Source organism: Triturus cristatus, chromosome 9 (genome assembly GCF_964204655.1).
Source record: "Triturus cristatus chromosome 9, aTriCri1.1, whole genome shotgun sequence".
NCBI lineage: Eukaryota > Metazoa > Chordata > Amphibia > Caudata > Salamandridae > Triturus > Triturus cristatus.
In genome coordinates this window covers 1,101,889-1,122,585 of record NC_140592.1, presented here as the reverse complement: position 1 = coordinate 1,122,585, position 20,697 = coordinate 1,101,889, and the positions used below count along the sequence as shown (strand labels likewise).

General features: G+C 45.7%; 1 protein-coding gene across 1 annotated transcript in view; it reads right to left on the bottom strand.

Annotated features, from left to right (window-relative positions):
- Positions 1-14,602: 14,602 nt before the first annotated feature.
- LOC146797211 (uncharacterized) overlaps positions 14,603-20,697 on the bottom strand; it is a 173,494-nt gene continuing 167,399 nt past the window's right edge. The window contains exon 6 of the mRNA XM_085624169.1: positions 14,603-19,231. Within this exon, the coding sequence (XP_085480295.1) occupies positions 18,516-19,231 (716 nt within the window). The 3' untranslated portion in view covers positions 14,603-18,515. The remainder of the gene's footprint in view (positions 19,232-20,697) is intronic.

Here is a 20,697-nt window from a genome sequence, read left to right as displayed (position 1 = left end):
GGATCCCCCAACGTTTCCTTACCCAGAATCCCCTGCAAACCTCAATTTTTGCTCAAAAAATCACTTTTTTCACACATTTTGGGGTGGGAAAGTAGTGGCATCACCGGGCTCACACAAATTTACCACCACCCAGCGTTCCCCCAGGTCTCCCGGTAAAAATGGTGCCTCACTTGTGTGGGAGGCCCAAGTACCCGCGGCAGGCAAGGGCCCCAAACGTAGTGAGGCGACCTTTGGGATAGGCAATGTTGATGTTGCCTCACTACGTTTGGGGCCCTTGCCTGCCGCGGGTACTTGGGCCTCCCACACAAGTGAGGCACCATTTTTACCGGGAGACCTGGGGGAACGCTGGGTGGTGGTAAATTTGTGTGAGCCCGGTGATGCCACTACTTTCCCACCCCAAAATGTGTGAAAAAAGTGATTTTTTGAGCAAAAATTGAGGTTTGCAGGGGATTCTGGGTAAGGAAACGTTGGGGGATCCACGCAAGCCATACCTCCCTGGAAGCCGCCGGGTGTCTAGTTTTCAAAAATGCCTGGGTTTGGTAGGTTTCCCTAGATGGCCGCCGCGCACCGGGCCAAAAACCAAAGTGACCCCCCTTGCAAAACCAGGTGGTTTGGCGATAGGCCATCTTGAGGTGGCCTCACTACGTTTGGGGCCCTTGCCTGCCGCGGGTACTTGGGCCTCCCACACAAGTGAGGCACCATTTTTACCGGGAGACCTGGGGGAACGCTGGGTGGTGGTAAATTTGTGTGAGCCCGGTGATGCCACTACTTTCCCACCCCAAAATGTGTGAAAAAAGTGATTTTTTGAGCAAAAATTGAGGTTTGCAGGGGATTCTGGGTAAGGAAACGTTGGGGGATCCACGCAAGCCATACCTCCCTGGAAGCCGCCGGGTGTCTAGTTTTCAAAAATGCCTGGGTTTGGTAGGTTTCCCTAGATGGCCGCCGCGCACCGGGCCAAAAACCAAAGTGACCCCCCTTGCAAAACCAGGTGGTTTGGCGATAGGCCATCTTGAGGTGGCCTCACTACGTTTGGGGCCCTTGCCTGCCGCGGGTACTTGGGCCTCCCACACAAGTGAGGCACCATTTTTACCGGGAGACCTGGGGGAACGCTGGGTGGTGGTAAATTTGTGTGAGCCCGGTGATGCCACTACTTTCCCACCCCAAAATGTGTGAAAAAAGTGATTTTTTGAGCAAAAATTGAGGTTTGCAGGGGATTCTGGGTAAGGAAACGTTGGGGGATCCACGCAAGCCATACCTCCCTGGAAGCCGCCGGGTGTCTAGTTTTCAAAAATGCCTGGGTTTGGTAGGTTTCCCTAGATGGCCGCCGCGCACCGGGCCAAAAACCAAAGTGACCCCCCTTGCAAAACCAGGTGGTTTGGCGATAGGCCATCTTGAGGTGGCCTCACTACGTTTGGGGCCCTTGCCTGCCGCGGGTACTTGGGCCTCCCACACAAGTGAGGCACCATTTTTACCGGGAGACCTGGGGGAACGCTGGGTGGTGGTAAATTTGTGTGAGCCCGGTGATGCCACTACTTTCCCACCCCAAAATGTGTGAAAAAAGTGATTTTTTGAGCAAAAATTGAGGTTTGCAGGGGATTCTGGGTAAGGAAACGTTGGGGGATCCACGCAAGCCATACCTCCCTGGAAGCCGCCGGGTGTCTAGTTTTCAAAAATGCCTGGGTTTGGTAGGTTTCCCTAGATGGCCGCCGCGCACCGGGCCAAAAACCAAAGTGACCCCCCTTGCAAAACCAGGTGGTTTGGCGATAGGCCATCTTGAGGTGGCCTCACTACGTTTGGGGCCCTTGCCTGCCGCGGGTACTTGGGCCTCCCACACAAGTGAGGCACCATTTTTACCGGGAGACCTGGGGGAACGCTGGGTGGTGGTAAATTTGTGTGAGCCCGGTGATGCCACTACTTTCCCACCCCAAAATGTGTGAAAAAAGTGATTTTTTGAGCAAAAATTGAGGTTTGCAGGGGATTCTGGGTAAGGAAACGTTGGGGGATCCACGCAAGCCATACCTCCCTGGAAGCCGCCGGGTGTCTAGTTTTCAAAAATGCCTGGGTTTGGTAGGTTTCCCTAGATGGCCGCCGCGCACCGGGCCAAAAACCAAAGTGACCCCCCTTGCAAAACCAGGTGGTTTGGCGATAGGCCATCTTGAGGTGGCCTCACTACGTTTGGGGCCCTTGCCTGCCGCGGGTACTTGGGCCTCCCACACAAGTGAGGCACCATTTTTACCGGGAGACCTGGGGGAACGCTGGGTGGTGGTAAATTTGTGTGAGCCCGGTGATGCCACTACTTTCCCACCCCAAAATGTGTGAAAAAAGTGATTTTTTGAGCAAAAATTGAGGTTTGCAGGGGATTCTGGGTAAGGAAACGTTGGGGGATCCACGCAAGCCATACCTCCCTGGAAGCCGCCGGGTGTCTAGTTTTCAAAAATGCCTGGGTTTGGTAGGTTTCCCTAGATGGCCGCCGCGCACCGGGCCAAAAACCAAAGTGACCCCCCTTGCAAAACCAGGTGGTTTGGCGATAGGCCATCTTGAGGTGGCCTCACTACCTTTGGGGCCCTTGCCTGCCGCGGGTACTTGGGCCTCCCACACAAGTGAGGCACCATTTTTACCGGGAGACCTGGGGGAACGCTGGGTGGTGGTAAATTTGTGTGAGCCCGGTGATGCCACTACTTTCCCACCCCAAAATGTGTGAAAAAAGTGATTTTTTGAGCAAAAATTGAGGTTTGCAGGGGATTCTGGGTAAGGAAACGTTGGGGGATCCACGCAAGCCATACCTCCCTGGAAGCCGCCGGGTGTCTAGTTTTCAAAAATGCCTGGGTTTGGTAGGTTTCCCTAGATGGCCGCCGCGCACCGGGCCAAAAACCAAAGTGACCCCCCTTGCAAAACCAGGTGGTTTGGCGATAGGCCATCTTGAGGTGGCCTCACTACCTTTGGGGCCCTTGCCTGCCGCGGGTACTTGGGCCTCCCACACAAGTGAGGCACCATTTTTACCGGGAGACCTGGGGGAACGCTGGGTGGTGGTAAATTTGTGTGAGCCCGGTGATGCCACTACTTTCCCACCCCAAAATGTGTGAAAAAAGTGATTTTTTGGGCAAAAATTGAGGTTTGCAGGGGATTCTGGGTAAGGAAACGTTGGGGGATCCACGCAAGCCATACCTCCCTGGAAGCCGCCGGGTGTCTAGTTTTCAAAAATGCCTGGGTTTGGTAGGTTTCCCTAGATGGCCGCCGAGCCCTGGGCAAAAAACAAAAGTAACCCCCCTTGCATAACCAGATTACCTATTGTTACTACAGCGTGAGAATTTAGGAATAATACTGCAAAGAAAATGTGGCAGACAATTTGAGGTTTACAGGACAATGGGGATAAAAAATATTTTTCAAATCACTAGAGAGACATCACCATGAACTCCCAAAGGTTTTCGACAATATCTACAGTTGGTGGGTTATTCTTACATGGAAAGTGTACCTTGGCAGAGAAACAAAAAAAAAAGATTCCTGCACAACCATCTATTCCTCAAACACACACACATACTGGTTGGATTTGGCACGAGGGCAAGTCATGGTTCAGTGTATTAAATTTTATTAACAAGAGATTTCACAAATATGAAATGCACTGTCAATAATTAAATTCACAAAAATCCAAACCAATGACTTGCAGCTCGTGAGCTGTAAAGCCACGTCAAGGCACCAACCGCTTTACAGGCCATTCACACACCTTTCATACGTGATACAAACAAGACCATTCGCACCACCAGGTACAAAAGCAACACAGTACAAAAATCACCAAAAAGGGACAAGGTACACCCTGCTTCAAAAAAACAAATATTACTGCACAGTCATCTAACCCGCAAGCACACGCACATACTGGTTGGATTTGGCACGAGGGTGAGTGATGGTTCAGTAGATAAAATTGTATTACCAAGTGATTTCACAAAAAATGAAATGCACTGGTAATAATTGAAAGGGCAAGAAACTGAACCATTGACTCACAGCTCGTGAGCTGTAAAGCCACGACAAGGCACCAACCTCTTTACAGGCCATTCATACACCTTTCATACGTGTGAGACATACAAAACCATTCACACCGCCAGCCGCGGGCCCATCACATAACAAAACTCACACCGGCACACAGCGCCATTCAAGGGCCCATCACTTTCACACGCCCACAATCCAGACACAGCAACTACACAGGCAGAAGGATTGCGTGGAGTGGCACTCAGCTAGCAGTGTGTGTAGTGACCAGCAGAAAGTCACTACTCACACACAGCCAGCCAAGCACCGGTCGACACACACCGCTAGCCAAACGCCAGTCCACGCACACCGCTAGCCAAGCGCCAGTCCAGGCACACCACCATCCAATCGCCAGTCCAGGCACACCGGCAGCCAATCGCCAATCCACCTACACCGCCAGCCAAGCTCCAGTCCACGGACACCACCAGACAAGCACCATTCCACACACACCGCCAGCCAAGCTCCAGTCCACACACACCACCAGACAAGCTCCAGTCCACGGACACCACCAGCCAAGCTCCAGTCCACGGACACCACCAGCCAAACACCAGTCCGCACACACCACCAGTCCACACACACTGCCAGCCAAGAACCAGTCCACGCACAGCGCCAGCCAAGCACCATTCCACGCACACCACCAGCCAAGCACCATTCCACGCACACCGCCAGCCAAGCACCATTCCACGCACACCACCAGCCACGCACACCACCAGCCACGCACCAGTCCACGCACACCGCCAGTCCATGCACACCGCCAGTCCACGCACACCGTCAGCCAAGCACCATTCCACGCACACCACCAACCAAGTGCCAGTCCACACACACCAACAGCCAAGCGCAAGCCTACACACACCGCCATCACATTTTGGATTTTTTTAGAAAAAAATAAAAACACAAACAAATCGCAAATAGATACAAATTTTCTAACAGAAAATCAGCAACTAAATACATTGCACTAACACCAACCTTGAAACAGAATCAAATTATCCAAAGAATACAGACCAGCCAGTTCACTTTACCACTCAAGAATCCTCCCAAAAATTTTTTCGCGTGTGGTACGCTCTAAAACAAGCAGAGAGACACAGTGCAGGATGAGAGGGACAATCGGGGCAGTACATACGACACTCCTTCCGCGTACCTCTTCGCCAACAGACTCTACATCTCCTACTGGGAAAATCTTTTGCGGGTGTGGGAGGAATGTGATCTGGAAAGTGGCGTTCTTTCAATCTAGCAACATCCTCCACCAGTCCAACTCTAGGAACACTTGCCTGTTCCACTACAACAAGGCTGCCTATTACAGACTCCTGAAACTTAACAAAAGTCATCGTTGACTCAGGGCAAGAATCCTGGAACACAACAAAAGCATTAAACATTGCCAAGTGGAAAAGATGGATAGCCAACTTCTTGTACCAAATGTAAGCCTTACGAAGAGCAGTGTAAGGTTCCAACCTCTGATCTACTCTGTCAACACCACCCATGTACCTATTATAGTCTAAAACACATACAGGTTTGCGCGCTTCAGCGACCTGACCCCAAACAGTCACAGGTGCAGTGCTTTCATCATGGATGGAAGTCAGCATGTAGACATCTCTCCTGTCTGTAAACTTCACAGCAAGAAGCTCCTGGCAACGCAACGCACTGCACTGTCCCCGCACAAGCTTTTGACAAACAAGTTCTTTCGGAAAACCTTTACGGTTACAGCGGACTGTGCCACAAGCAAAAGTGTCCACTTTGGCCAATTCCCTGAACAACCGTACACCAGTGTAGAAGTTATCTACATATAAATGGTGGCCTTTGTTAAAAAATCCTCTTCCAAGTTCCCAAACAATTTTCTCAGTCACTCCAAAAGTGGACGGACAACCAGGGAGGTTAAACCTAGATTCCTTACCGGTGTACACCCTGAAATTAGAGACATATCCAGTCCTACTGTCACACAGCATATACAGCTTTATTCCATAGCGTGCCCTCTTACTAGGAATGTATTGCCTAAAAACCAAGCGGCCCTTGAACAACACCAAAGACTCATCCACTGCAATTTCTCTACCAGGGGCATAAATCTCAGAAAATCGATCAACAAAGTGATCAAGGACAGGCCTAATCTTAAAAAGACGGTCACAATCAGGGTGATCTCGTGGCAACGCTAAACCATTATCTACAAAGTGCATCATCCGAAGCAGAAGCAAATACCTGTCACGACTCATGACTGCCGGAAAAATAGACGTTGCCATCAAGGGACTGCTAGACCAATATGAAGCCAATGATGGCTTCCTTAGCAAGCCCATCAAAAAAGTTAAACCCAAGAACTTCTTCATCTCTTCAACATTTGTGGGAGTCCACCGGGTAGCTCTAGAGTGTGGCTTAAGACTGGCACTGTTGTCCCTCAAAAACTGTTCGGCATACAAATTAGTCTGCTCAACAATCTCTGCCAAAAACACATCGTCCATAAACAACTGAAAAAAATTTACAGGCAAAAAGTTCTCGGTATTCACTCTAGACCCTGGAACACCAGTAAACTCAGGAAATTCCGGCTGCACCATGCCAGGGGCAACCCAGAGGTCATCACTTTCAACGGGAAGACTTGCAGCCCCAGCCTGCAGCCCAGATGTCTCTTGCCGCACTACACCAACGGAAAGGCTTGCAGCCCCAGCCTGCAGCCCAGATGCCTCTTGCCGCACTACACCAACGGGAAGCCTTGCAGTCCCAGCCTGCAGCCCAGATGTCTCTTGCCGCACTACACCAACGGGAAGCCTTGCAGGCGCAGGCTGCAGCCCAGATGCCTCTTGCCGCACTATCGGCACATCAGTCTCCTCCTCTAACACAGGCACTTCATCCGCGCTAAGAGTATCTTCATCATCCGATGACCCCATACGGAGAGAAAACTCACTGCCAGAATCGTCCCCTGCCCCCTCTCCCTCAGAAGCAGAGTCAGTCTCTGACCCAATATCAGAGGAAGACTCAAACAGCAAACCAACAACCTGCTGAGCAGTCATCCTGCGGCTAGCCATTATACCTACTAAGATGGAAGACTGCACAAACAAGTCAACAACAACCAACAATGTGCAAACCAAGTAAGTAAAGAAATGTGTACCTTATATCAATAAGATCAATGTACTCAAAAACTATACAATCCAAAATCAAAAGAGACAGCTACACTCACCAGAAACAAACTCTGCAGTGACACAGCAAAGACCAACGATATCAAACTAGAAAGAAGAAAAAAAAACAAATTACTCACAAGACAACAAAATACACATCATGCACCAATGCAAAAAGTTTTTGAAACTCAAAAACCAAACATACTGCTATTATTACACCATTTGCAAAAAAAAAACAGGCAGAGAAATCAAACACATTTGCATTGTACAAAAAAACAGTCTCTTACCAAACTACACAAACAGCAAAACCACCAGAACCAAAATGTCACCGTGAACAGAAGAAAAGCCTTCACCTAGAACAAAAAAGTAAACAAAAAAAACATTACAATTGGAAATCACAAAACATATAACAATAAACATTATAACATGCCATGTCACTACCCAAATGGTCAATCGGTTTGTGTGCCAGGTCAGGCAGAAAACAGCAGGAAAAAAAAGGCTATTCAGTCCCGGGGCAGGTGACCCAAATACATATAACAAATTGCACCCTGGAAGCGAGGGGTCACTTCTATTTCTAATTGAACTAATTCCCTGGTGTCTAGTGGGCTTTTCTGCCTCCAATGGGAGCAGAAACGGCAAAAAAATAAAACCGATCTGCCCACAGAGGGGGCAGAAAAGTCTTCAAAACATTTAGGGGCCCAAGGAAGCGACCCTTGCCCAAGGGGTCGCTTCCTACAATAATATTTATATCCCTGGTGTCTAGTGGGCTTTTCTGCCCCCCCCCAAAGAGCAGAAACGGACAGAAAGACGACCAATCTGCCCCCAGGGGGGGGCAGAAAAGTATTCTAAAAAATTAGGCCGCAAAGGAAGCGACCCTTGCCCAAGGGGTCGCTTCCTACATAAAGAAAAAGACATCCCTGGTGTCTAGTGGGCTTTTCTGCCCCCCCTGGGGGCAGAAACGGGCAGAAAGACGACCGATCTGCCCCCAGGGGGGGCAGAAAAGTCTCCTAATCACTTTACCACCCTAGGAAGCGACCCTTGCCCAAGGGGTCGCTTCCTACATAACGAAATAGACATCCCTGGTGTCTAGTGGGCTTTTCTGCCCCCCCTAGGGGGAGAAACGGGCAGAAAGAAGACCGATCTGCCCCCAGGGGGGGCAGAAAAGACTTCAAATTATTTGGCCCCCAAAGGAAGCGACCCTTGCCTAAGGGGTCGCTTCCTACATAGCATAACCAATATCCCTGGTGTCTAGTGGGCTTTTCTGCCCCCCCCGGGGGCAGAAACGCGCAGAAAGCGGACCGATCTGCCCCCAGGGGGGGCAGAAAAGACTTCAACAAAATTTGCCCCCAAGGAAGCGACCCTTGCCCAAGGGGTCGCTTCCTACATAGTAGGAACAGCATCCCTGGTGACTAGTGGGCTTTTCTGCCCCCCCCGGGGGCAGAAACGCGCAGAAAGCGGGCCGATCTGCCCCCAGGGGGGGCAGAAAAGACTTTGCAAAATTTTCGTCCCCAAGGAAGCGACCCTTGCCTAAGGGGTCGCTTCCCAAATCCAAATAAACAAATCCCTGGTGTCTAGTGGGGCATCCCTACTCCACGATCGCGACGCTGTGCGCGATCGTGGAGCAGGAATGCCCTGTATTGAGACATCGGGGGAGAGGAAATACTCTTTCCTCTCCCCCGATGCCTCAATACAAAAGAAATCACCCCCGCGGCCCCCACCGGACAACGGAACCTACCTCTTGCTGCCTTGGACGCGCTGGAAGAAATGGATTCCAGCGCGTCCAACGCTTCCTGATGACGCCGGCGCGCGCTGTGCGCGCTGACGTCATCAGAAAGCGTGGGGGGGCTCGGGGGGGGTCGGGGGTGGCAGCGGAAGCTCTTCCGCTGCCACCCCCGTAAAGGGGGGCAAGATCGAGGCAAAAGGGGGGGAGCGCCAGCGCTTCCCCCGGGGGCTGTCCTCATGACGGAACGGTTCCGTCATGAGCACAGCCCAACCGATGCTCATGACGGAACCGTTCCGTCATGAGCATCGAAGGGGTTAATGTGATCTAGAGAACTCTCAGTCCCTTCCCTACCGTATATTTTCTCAAAGTGGGAAATCCATGACTCGTCTTGGATAATACAATCCAGATGTGAGTTATCCTCACATGAGAAATAGGGATCATTGATGGTTTTCCAGAACTTTCCGCTGTCTCTCAGGACCTCCGGGGACATGAGTTTGTCCCATGCCTCTTCCTTGATCTGGTTTTTTCTAGTCCAAATAGCTTGTTTATAAGAATTCCTCATCCTATTTATGTACTCCCTGTTTCTAGGTGACTGCTTTAAAGCTTTTAAAAGGGCAGAGTGAGCCCTAGTACAATCTTTGTTGAACCATCTTTTCCCTCTAATACTGGGTTCTAAGGGCGTCTGCTTCGTCAGTTTGCTACAGATTTCCTTACAGATAGTTTCAAAAGCATTTATAGTCAGTGTTTTTGGCGCATCAATGTCCAAACATGTATTAACATCCTTCTCTGTATTGGACAGGACTTCTCTTACAAAGGTTTCGGGGATCACTTTCGACCATTTTAATTTCCTTCCTTGAGAGGTTGTTATCACCTCTCGACTAATAGCTCTCTGGTCGGACGCTGTGATTGATAATAGTGCCCCCTGGGCCAATTCTAAAATAACGGGGTTATGATCACTAAAAACAGAATACCCAACTTTATATGAGGTGACACTACTTAAGACTGCAGCAGACATAAAAATATAATCTATGATTGTTCTGGAGGCTGTACCCTTAAAGGTAGCAACCCTTGGGCCACTCTTAACACATCCCGATTCATAAAGATTTAGGGTGGCTAAAAGCTTCTCAAGGGACTCACCCTGCTCGGTGTGTTCAAAATGTACCGGAGCAGAGTATTGGGGACCATCTGAATTATCAAAGATACAGTTTTTTTCACAGGGATGAATATTAAAATCTCCCATAACAATAAACTCAGCTTGTGGGTTCTTCTTTTGATAAGCAGTCAAACACTCCTCTAAGTTGGATAAAAAATTTTTGTGCTGTCACTATTGGGAGAGTTATAAAAATTAACTAGTAAAATTTTTCCTGCGTGTGAGCGAGATAGTTCTACAGCCATACAATTATGGGAATTTACTTCAATTTGTTTTAATGAACCACACACATTTAGGGAAAAACACATTAATAGACCTCCTTGTGCCCGTCCATAATGTGCCTTTTTAGCAGGAATATAAAAATGTGCATACCCATCTATAAAAAAGTTCTGGTCTGTGTCCCAAGTCTCCTGGAATACCAAAATATCATAAAGCTTTATCTCTTCCAGCCAGGATTCGTCCCTGCATTTACTTCTCAGACCCGCTATATTCCAGCTCAAGATCTTAAAATTAAAATTAGGGGTGTGGGGGACAACATTAATCTCTATTGTCTCTGAGACAGTAACAGTAACTAATGACTGTCTGGGAGGTGGTCACATCTCCCGATGACAGAAAACCTATTGTCAGGCCTTCCTCTGCTCGAGCTTGGCTCAGCAGCAGTAGAGCAGACTCGTGTCTGTGGCTGGCAGCATCTATTTTGTGATGCCCAGGTTGAGAAAGCTGGTACCCGGTGTACCGGTGTTCCACATAAGTCCCTTTAGAAGGGTGAAATCATACCTCTTCCACCAGTTACTGGTGAGGAGGTATGTTTCCAAGGTGTTTGACACCAAACACACCATGTTTTAAGCAGCCGTTTTACAGTTAGCATTTACCGCGGGGTTATAATGCACTTAAATATATATGGTTGACTGCATCACAGACAACCCCGGAAAATAGGTTCCGAAGGATACAGAGGGGCTCTGCTCATGCAGGCGGCACCCTCTCACATAAAACCCAGCACCGTGCCTTCAGGATTGATAAGGCCTGCCATAGGGGTGACTGATAGGCTTATATGTGCAGTGATTTGGGATAGATATAGTGAACCTATATCTAAGTAAGGAGTGCATGCACCACCTTACACTGACTGCAGTAGCAGACCTGTGGTGTAATTTTGAATGGCCTCTCAAGGGTGGCACAATACATGCTTCAGCCCCTGGGAGGCCTTTGGGGTACCTATGTCCTGGGTACATAGTATACCATATACTAGGGACTGATAAAGGTACCCCAGTATCCAATCTGGAGTGTACCTAAAGTAAATGCAATCAATTTAGAGGAGAACGCAGATAGACTTACTGGGATCCTGCTATTCAGGACCCCCGTCTAAGTCGAAAACAGTGATACATCAGCAAAAAGTGAGGGTAACTATAAGAAGCAGATCCTACTCTCCTACACTACCTATATACTGGTTTGATGTCTCAGGTTCTTCAACTAATCCAAATGTTACCACAATTTATCAAAGGGTTTAGGTTTATATGCAACTCCTTGTTTTAAAATAATACATATATCAAGCGTATACAGTTTTCTTTTTCTGGAAACACTCAGCTTTCCCTTATTTTAGCTTACGCACTGGGGTGTTTCTCTGAAAGTCAGAAGATCAGCAATGCAGACAAGTGTGGACAGTGAACTGTTTTCTGAGCTTTGAGATTATCTGAGCCCATCTCAATGTTCAAGTCATCATGCTGCGAAATGTGTAGCCTTGCAACGACAATGAGGGAAGAGAAAAATATGCCGCAAAAATGTTACATGAATATAATGTGGAGCTTAAGATAATCTTAGCCAACCATAAGAATTCCACCAACTGCAAAGCCAACAAAGCAGGCAGAGCTTAGACACTCCTGAAATACATAAATGGGGAAATTACCCTGAGCAGAATGCAGAGATAAACATGGAATCTTGTGGAGTTGATACAGAATTCTGGATGTAAAGTAGAAATTAAAAAAAGCAACAACTGTTTTTCAAAAGTAAGACGATTCACTTATGAAATTTGTGAATCAAGAGGTCACAGAACTCTTATGGGCACAGGTTTACTTCTTTTCCATTAGAATATAGGTGCACATTAATAAAAAATAGTAATAAACTGCAGTCACTCTTTCTTCTATGGTATAGAATTTGTAAATGTCATATGCCTCATATGCTCTAATGAAGTAGCCACATTCCAGTGGCATGCTGACTTACGTCTTCTTGGAAGAACATACGAGCTCAGACTCTTAATGCTGTAGTGTATTTGTGAAGCTACTTGCAGGTCCCACAACCTCAGATTACTTGAATTACTCATTTCACACTACTGCAAGACTGCAGTGGGGACTAGATTTATGATGCTGCAGGCCTAAAAGTACAATTCCAGTGAGACTGCAATTCACTATTCATCCTGTTGTAAGTTGGTAGGTGCTTCTGAGTACTTCCGACGACTGCAAACATGTCAAGGATCACTTGGAGGTTGTCAGAGACATCCCTCTAAGTACATTTCAAACCACACTCAAGGATGATCCAAAGGCTTGATGGAGCTTAGATTTCACCTATAAAATGGATGCATTATTATATGACAAAAAGTTGCAGATGTGAGTTCTAAAATGGCACACAGATTGTGGCGCAAGCAAGATGAAAACATAAGGCCTGATCAGAATGCTTCAGTTTGGGGGTGCTTTCATGTGAAAACATGCTCAATTAGTTGAACAGCCATGTTTACATGTGATTAATCAATATGTAATCTCACTATAGAATGCATATTAATTTAGAAAATGTATTTGCACTTTCAAAATGGCATCATGTATTTTTGCAAGAGTGGAAATGTGCTGAATTGTGTTTCACAGTGTAGAAAACCACGTGATTTCAGTTTGCTTCAGTGGACTCAACTTACTGCAGTTTTTGCCCTTGAAGATTACAATGTAATGTGCTCCTCTTTCCTACCAACTTTCAATGAAAGGGATTTGTTAATAAATCACACCCTCCTGTTTCCGTCTCTTCGACTTCACTATGTTGCCTATTTTTGTAGCCTGTTTAAACATGGAGTGAAGAGCACATTTTTTTTTCATAATCACACGACTAAAATTTGAACAGGAACATGCCTGATCAATGACGTATCCAGTCAGCCCATGGGGAGATGATGTGTCTTGAAGTTCTGATTGGATCAGCTATGAGGACCGAGCACGTGAACTTTTGCTTGAAATATGGCTTACAAGTGGGAGGAGTGCCTCTTTTTGCTAATTTTTTCTGAGGGCCGGGCCCTGTTTCTGTGCTGGACACAGAGACGGGGAGGAGAAGGAAGGAGGGGCTGCATCTGTGGGGGCTATTTTGCAGCCCGAGACAGAGACATGGACTAGCACAGCGAGGCAGAGAAAGAGCTGAAAGGATCAGAACAGATTTAGATTTAAGGTGCTAAACTTTAAATTTCATGCTTTAACTAACTGCTTTTGAAAAGATGTATTTGTCCTATGCATTTATTTCTCTTTATGGGAGATTTTTGCCATTATTAATTATTGATTAACCTTGCAAGACTTACTCTTTTTCTTAGAAACTCTTTAAGAGTTTTGACTGACAATTTGCACCACATTTTCCTTCCTATATGTGATGCTTATATGCAGACTGTAATATGTTCTGTATTAACCTCTTCGCTGAGGCGCAAATTCCGCCGCAGCGCTGCCGCAGTGCTGGACATTCCATTCGTGGGCGTGGTCATGACGTCTCCCGGCCGTCGTCCGCACACGCCCATTGTGACTCATGACGGCCGGGAGACATCATGAGCATGGAAGAGGTTAATGCTATTTTCCTATTTTTCAATTCTGTAACCGGATTGATATTTGACTAATGAATAAAGAGTCAGAGAACCTTAACTTTTGACTTAAAATAAAACCCTTTAAAATAACTCACCACTCTCATTATTGCCTTAAATATTGTTTGCATTTAATTTACATATTTATGTAAAGTCTCCTGTTTGGTGAAACACGGTCATCAAAAGGTCCATCATTTCACCCTTTACAGCGGTAAGCAATAGGTAATGAGGTTTTGAATAGGGAAATTACCAGGTAATTACCGCTGGATCAGGCTCTTATTGCAACAAAGGGCTTCATTACCAGTGCCTTGGGTTTGTCCACTAGCCTACCCCTCCCTGGTACTGATACATCTGGGGTTGCGGAATTACCAGGGATTACAAGGAGAACTCTGAGGTTTCAAGGTGTAATCAGTAATTAGCAAAGGTATCAGGAATCCAGTGTTTGATGCTGTATCCCACCCTGGAGTTTTACCTCTAGATTTAGTTGCTTTTAGCAGCCAGAATCTCTAGGTGAAACTTGAAAACCTGTCATTCTGCTAACTCAAGTTAATGGCTTCATGTGAAGCTCTTAATGGGCCCCAAACCTTCTCATTTCAGCTTTACTGGACATTGTCCGAGCCCTGTTCCTCGCCACTTTCTCTTAGTAGAGCTCAGGCTGTCTCGCTCGACAGCTTAAGATCAGCTCTAGCACTTGTAAGGGTACAGTGTACTTTATGTAAATTACTTGCTGATATTGTTAAGAATATTTTGTAGATGCAACATGTACTTTTCCGCTTTAAATGCCTTATTAAAACAACCTGAAACATTCATTAATTTTACACTACTGGTTTTATTCAAAGTCCAAAGTATCCTGCATGACTAAATCACACATACTTGTATTTACATTAAGTACTAATGCATTATAATTTTGTGACATCACATGAATCCATAAGGTAATATCTATGCAAATTCACAAGGATTGCTACTTTCAATCTTTCATTGCCTACACAGCCGGAGGTAAAAAAAAAAAAGAAAGTCACCCAGCATGTCATGGCATGGACTGAACCAGGACCATAAAGAAATGTGATTTACTGGAATGAAGTAATTTCAGGTCACGTCATTCCAGAAATGGTTTCAAGTCTTTGATAATCTACTACTATGAAGGGCCCAATGCAGGACTCTGCGTGCAGCAACCAACTCCCTGAGCAGATCCACAACCCGGAAAGATTTGGTCCTCTTAATCCAGAAATCATTCAAGTGGAAGTAACAGTGTTGCCCAGATGCGTTGAAAGCGGGGATCTTGGAGGATGTGACCGAAAAAAGCACTGCTACCTGCAGGACAACGGACACATGGAGCCATGCCTCGCGCTTCCGATATGACAGATTGTGAATCAATCACAGGGCTACCCCTAGGGGTTCAATTGAGTTTTATAGAAGCAGTTTGCCCGCTCCAAGTTGGCATCAGTTTCAAGAGGTTCTTGAAGTAAGATGTGTGCTTGGAATGTCTCTTGCAATCAGGCCAGCATTTTCATGGGTTATCAAAGAAAGGCAACTTGGAAGCAATGTATAAAGATGGTGGTTCAGGAATAGCAAATCAATGTTAATTATTACATAAAATATATTATTCTTCCCTGAAGATCGCGTGATCGTTTAAGTGTCAAGTTGCTGCAGTTGTTAAACATCTTTTGGATCCAGTAAAGCGTAGCTCTTCTTTGAACAGGATATGGTCCCTCTGTGATGTCTCAAATGTTTCGAAAACAATCTTCCTGTTTTTGTACCCATTAGATTTGCTGCTAGCGTTAAGTTGCCTGAACTGGTTAATTCACATTTACATGGGACACATGCTGTTTTCATTCAGAGGTTATATGTTCATGGCCCTTTGCAACATTCATTGCTCGCTCCAGGGAATTCACTTAAAAGATTTTGTGTCTCCAGATGAATTAAATTTGCAATAACACCAATGGTCCTCATATTTGAATCATGGAATGTTATAGTTTTCTCTGGCCCTAATCTATCAAATTAAAAGCAGAAGTTTTTCTTACAGTGCTTCTTCAACAGGCAGCTGGTGGGGATAGGTTTTCTTCTTGACAGGCGCTCGTGTCTAAAACGAGTGATTCTCCTTCTAAACTTAATTCCACATTTTGTTACTATTTACAATATTTAAAAATATGATGTATCTCTGTGATAGGAAGAAGTCAGCAAACCTAAGTTCAATTAACATTGCAAGGTGCACCATAAGGCTACCCTTAGCAAGTCAGGGGTCAGGACACCAAATAAACAGTGTTCAGATATTTACAATTAATGCATTAATGTACCGATTTTGTCTTAAAGCTGCCCATGTATATCTATATATTTGGTGTGAAGCTATTCCTGTGCACAATGCCACTCCTCGAATACACATGCCGATGTTGGAGTTTGTGGGAGGGTCATTATCAACAAAGAGCAAGCCTTCCTATTCATAATACAGATTGTGTAAACCCTGAGCTTCTCGTAGGCACCGTTTGGGTTTTCTACGGAATCATGATGTTGCAAAATAACTTGGTGTCCCTACTAGAGGAAGGGGAGCATATCTTGATGTCTCTCTGCACCGTTTTTGGTAATGCTGGCAATCCTGTGTATTTACTCACCTACAGCCCACTCCCCCAATTTGTACTTTCTCCCCTTGACCACCTTGCTCTTCTCTCCCAGGCATACTTCACCTTCCTGCCATACCTCAACAAGACACATACACATTTGCATTTTTCCTACCAAATGAATTTTTGCACCAGAAATTAAAATAAAGAAAATATATAATTGTTGGCCATGTTTTCCATTTTGTTATGTTTTCGGTCTAATCCGTCGCTTCCCGTCCCCATTCAACATCAGTCCTTCACTTCCCTTCCATATGTTATGTCTTAAGTCTAAGTCATCCCCCCTCATCCCCATCAAACATTAGTCCTTCTCTTTCCTTCCAAAAAGAGTTTCATTCTTGACCCCCCAACTATAGACACCTGGGCGCACACAGTAACCATGTTCACGAGGCGTGCATTCCAGTTACTATGTAACGCACTCCACTGCCCTTGGGACATACGCAGGCTGTCCACATACCAGCAATATAATAAATGAAAAGTAGTATATGAGGAGGAACATTGTAAATGGAATGGCTTATTTGTGTCTCAATGTCATGTTCAGTAAAACGGCTGTCGTAAGAACCCGCAAGTCGGTCACCAGCTGTTGTAAAGGTCTTCAGGGAAGTTTTGGGAGTTATTTATTTTGTTCTACATTGAGGGAAAACAACTGCTGGGATTCTTTTATGATCTACAGCTGGGAAAAAGGAACGACGAATGACCCTCAGCAGAGTCAAAACCATAATAAACCAGGTGTATGCAGTCAGTGAAAGGGAACCAGTAGCTATCATATTCAAGAGAATACTGAAAAATAATGTTTCCAGTATCCTTTATAAGAGAGGTGAAGGGGGCAGTCACTTGTACTAGGGTCTGAGTCTTTGTAAATGTTGGCACTTAAAATCACAAAGTGCAGTAGCAGCGCTCAATGCATCTTATATTTTTGTACACCTGTTAACTCTGTACGTGAATAGAATTTGATGATATGTACATTAAATGGATCCACATTGCTTCAATTCCTCATTTGTCCAGCATTCTGTCCTAATTTCCATCCACTTCTCTCTTTCTACAATGGCGCCAACTTTTCTCTTTGTTTAATATTCTTTCAAACCAGTTCTCTCTAAAAAGGTTATATTTTTTATAAGGATTCATTTAGTACACAGGCATTCTCAGGGTAGCAGAGTTTATGACAACCAAAAACTGTGGGATTGGGAAGGAGTACAATAATATAACAATTCACAGAATGAGGAGGAGCAGCGACCTGGAGGAGAAGCATAATACCAGCTGAGAACAGAGGAGCGACTATCAATAGCGGGTTTATGGAGGTGGATTTGTATGGTTGTTGGAAGACAAGGTTTGGCGTGAGAGGTTTCCAACCAGGTTAGAGTGTGTGCTATATGTGTGCCAATGAACTACTTGGAATCATGTGGGTTTTCCAAAACTGAATTTGTAAATTCTAAACTTTTGTTTGCGGGTGGATGGAGGTCTGAATGTCAAATGTCTACTAAGAACGCAGCACGTATGTCTTTTATAAACCACTGTAAAAGAGAAGGACTTTCAACTACCACAGTCATTGTCTTCAGACAACTAGCTTGTGTTCTCTGGAGCCTAGTGGGCATACTCATTCACTGATTTCCATGGGCGCGAGTGCTGTGTATTGATCAAAACGGAACACAGCTTCTTCCTGCTCAAGCCCATACTTTAAACAGTCTTGTGTGTGGTAGTTTATATTATGGAATTACTGGGATCAAAGTTGTGTGGCTCAGCTAATTACACTCTCAGTTCTCATCATTTTCACTGATGTGATAAGAGTAATTTTCATGGTGTGGTTTTGCCGCTTGTGGCTGTGATAAACAAGCTCTTTTCATTGGACTATTTGTGAAATACTTGGAGTCATGGCGCTCTGTTAATATGTGCTCCGGTATAATCATCTGATTTGATGAATAGAACACAATTCCTATTGCTATTTGCTCCATTCATATGAATAATTCTTCATCCACAAAATTCTAACACCTCGTATAAAGCACACGATTCAATCAACAGAAATGCTCCATAAATAGACAACATTATTGTTACTTTTTGTATTATTATATTTTCCAGTACCATTTGCTCTCACACTGTTTTTTCAGTGTTGTTTGAATTATGTTTCCTGCCTGTCCATGTCTTTCCTTGGGAGTGGATCCTCTCCAGTGTGTTTTCTTTTATGTTGGTTAAAACTATCTTTCCAAGTGAAGCTTTTGCCACATTCAGTGCAGCTGTACGGTTTCTCTCCAGTGTGCATTCTGATATGTCTAGTCAAGTTATCTTTACGACTGAATCGTTTATGACAGAAAGGACATGCGCATGGCTTTTCACCTGTGTGTGTTCTATAATGCTTGATAAGATTCGCCTTGTGAAAGAATACTTTCTCGCAATCAGTACATGCATATGGCCGGACTCCAGAATGTGCTCCCATCCGTCTCATAAGGTCTCCCCTTAGACTGTAGCTTTTCTCACGTTCAGTGGTTGAGGGGGGTGTCTGAGTTTGCTCTGTGCTTGGAAGACCTTGAAGAATCTGTGAATTCTTGTGACTGTTTCCACGCTCATATTTCTGTGATGTGCCCAGTTTGGACTTCCCTTGATATAAATTGAAATGTTCGGGATTGCTGAAGTCATCTTCACGCTTAAGGGGCTTCTCTCCATGTGGTTCCCAATAACCATCTGAGTGCGGCTGGCTCCGGGGGGTTGCTCCCCTTTGGAAGCTCGGCAGTAGCTTAATGTTGGTTTTTCCCAAGGAAAGTTTACGGGATGGTTTCAGGCTGGTAGGACGAATAAAGTCTGACAATCTTTTTGGCCTTTTCATGCCTCCAATAATTGCTGGAATGAAATAATAGGTATTAGCATTACTCTTAAAAGTAAATACATATAAAGAGAATATTTTCTTTCACAGTCTGCCTGTGTAGACTATTACATATATTCCAAGCAATTAGCATGGGTTAAAAAACGCCACCTCTGTTCAGCTTTCTATTGCAGAACTGCAGATCACTGATGCTTGTCTTAAAGTTACTCATTGAAAATGTTCAAACCTTGCTTGTTGATATTCATTTTACCAAGAACAATCACATTGAGGAAACACAATATAATTTTGTGTACACAGAGCACAAGACTGTTGACTGAAGATGTAGTAATGACTGATGTGGAGTTCAGCTATAACTCTGCAGAGATAGCAGGGATTTAAGGAGCAGCTCTTAAGTGGAAACACAACGGGTTAGACTCCCACTGTTCACCTCAGAACCTCATCTGCGGAGTCCCTCAAGGCACCTCACTCAGCCCCATGCTCTTCAACTTATACATGACTCCACTAGCAAGCATCATTAGGACCCACGGTCTCAACATCATCTCATACGCCGATGACACCCAACTTCAAACTACGCATGTCCAACATAGCCAACTGGATTAAAGCTAACTGCCTCAAACTCAGCTCAAACAACACAGACATTCTAATCCTCGGCAACAAGAGCTCACCATAGGACTCCACCTGGTGGCCCATAGAACTTGGCCCCACTCACTCACCTTTGGACCATGCCAGAAATCTGGGCATCATCTCGGACACCAACCTCACTAGGAGACATCAAATCGACTCTGTCACATCTGTCTGCTTTCACATTCTCTGCATGCTTAAAATAATCCTCAAATGGCTCCCCCAAGACTCCTGAAAGATCGTCACCCAGTCCGTCATCAAAAGCAGAGTAAACTATGGCAATCCCGCATAACTCGGTTGACGGGTCTTTTAGCAGTGCTCAGGGGGACGGACCCTAAACAGGGGACGCTATCTTTAACACGCTCTATTACGGCAGCTCCGCCTACTTGATCCACAAGCTGCAAATGATCCAAAACGCCGCCGTCAGAATAGTATTCAACCTTACTCGCTGCACGCAAATCACACCTCAGCTCTGAGAACTACACTGGCTCCCTATTAGGAAACGCTGCCAGTTTTAAGAGGCTCACCCACACCTATCTCAACCACCGCCTTCTCTTCAACCAGCCTACCATGAACCTCCGCTCTGCATCACTCACGCTCCCCCTCATCCCCTGTCTCCACAGAAGCAAGACAGGAGGCCGATCTTTCTCCTACCTGCAAGCCAAGTACTGGAACTACCTCCCCCAGCACCACCACATCGCTCATGGAATTTCGCAAAAAACTCAAAACCTGGCTCTTCACCTGATCCTCCTTGTCACTCTTGCCACAACCGCACATCTGCATCGAACCTACTCAGCACCTAGACATCCTCATGGGTGACAAGCACGCGCGCCACAAATCCACATTACGTTGCATAGTTTAT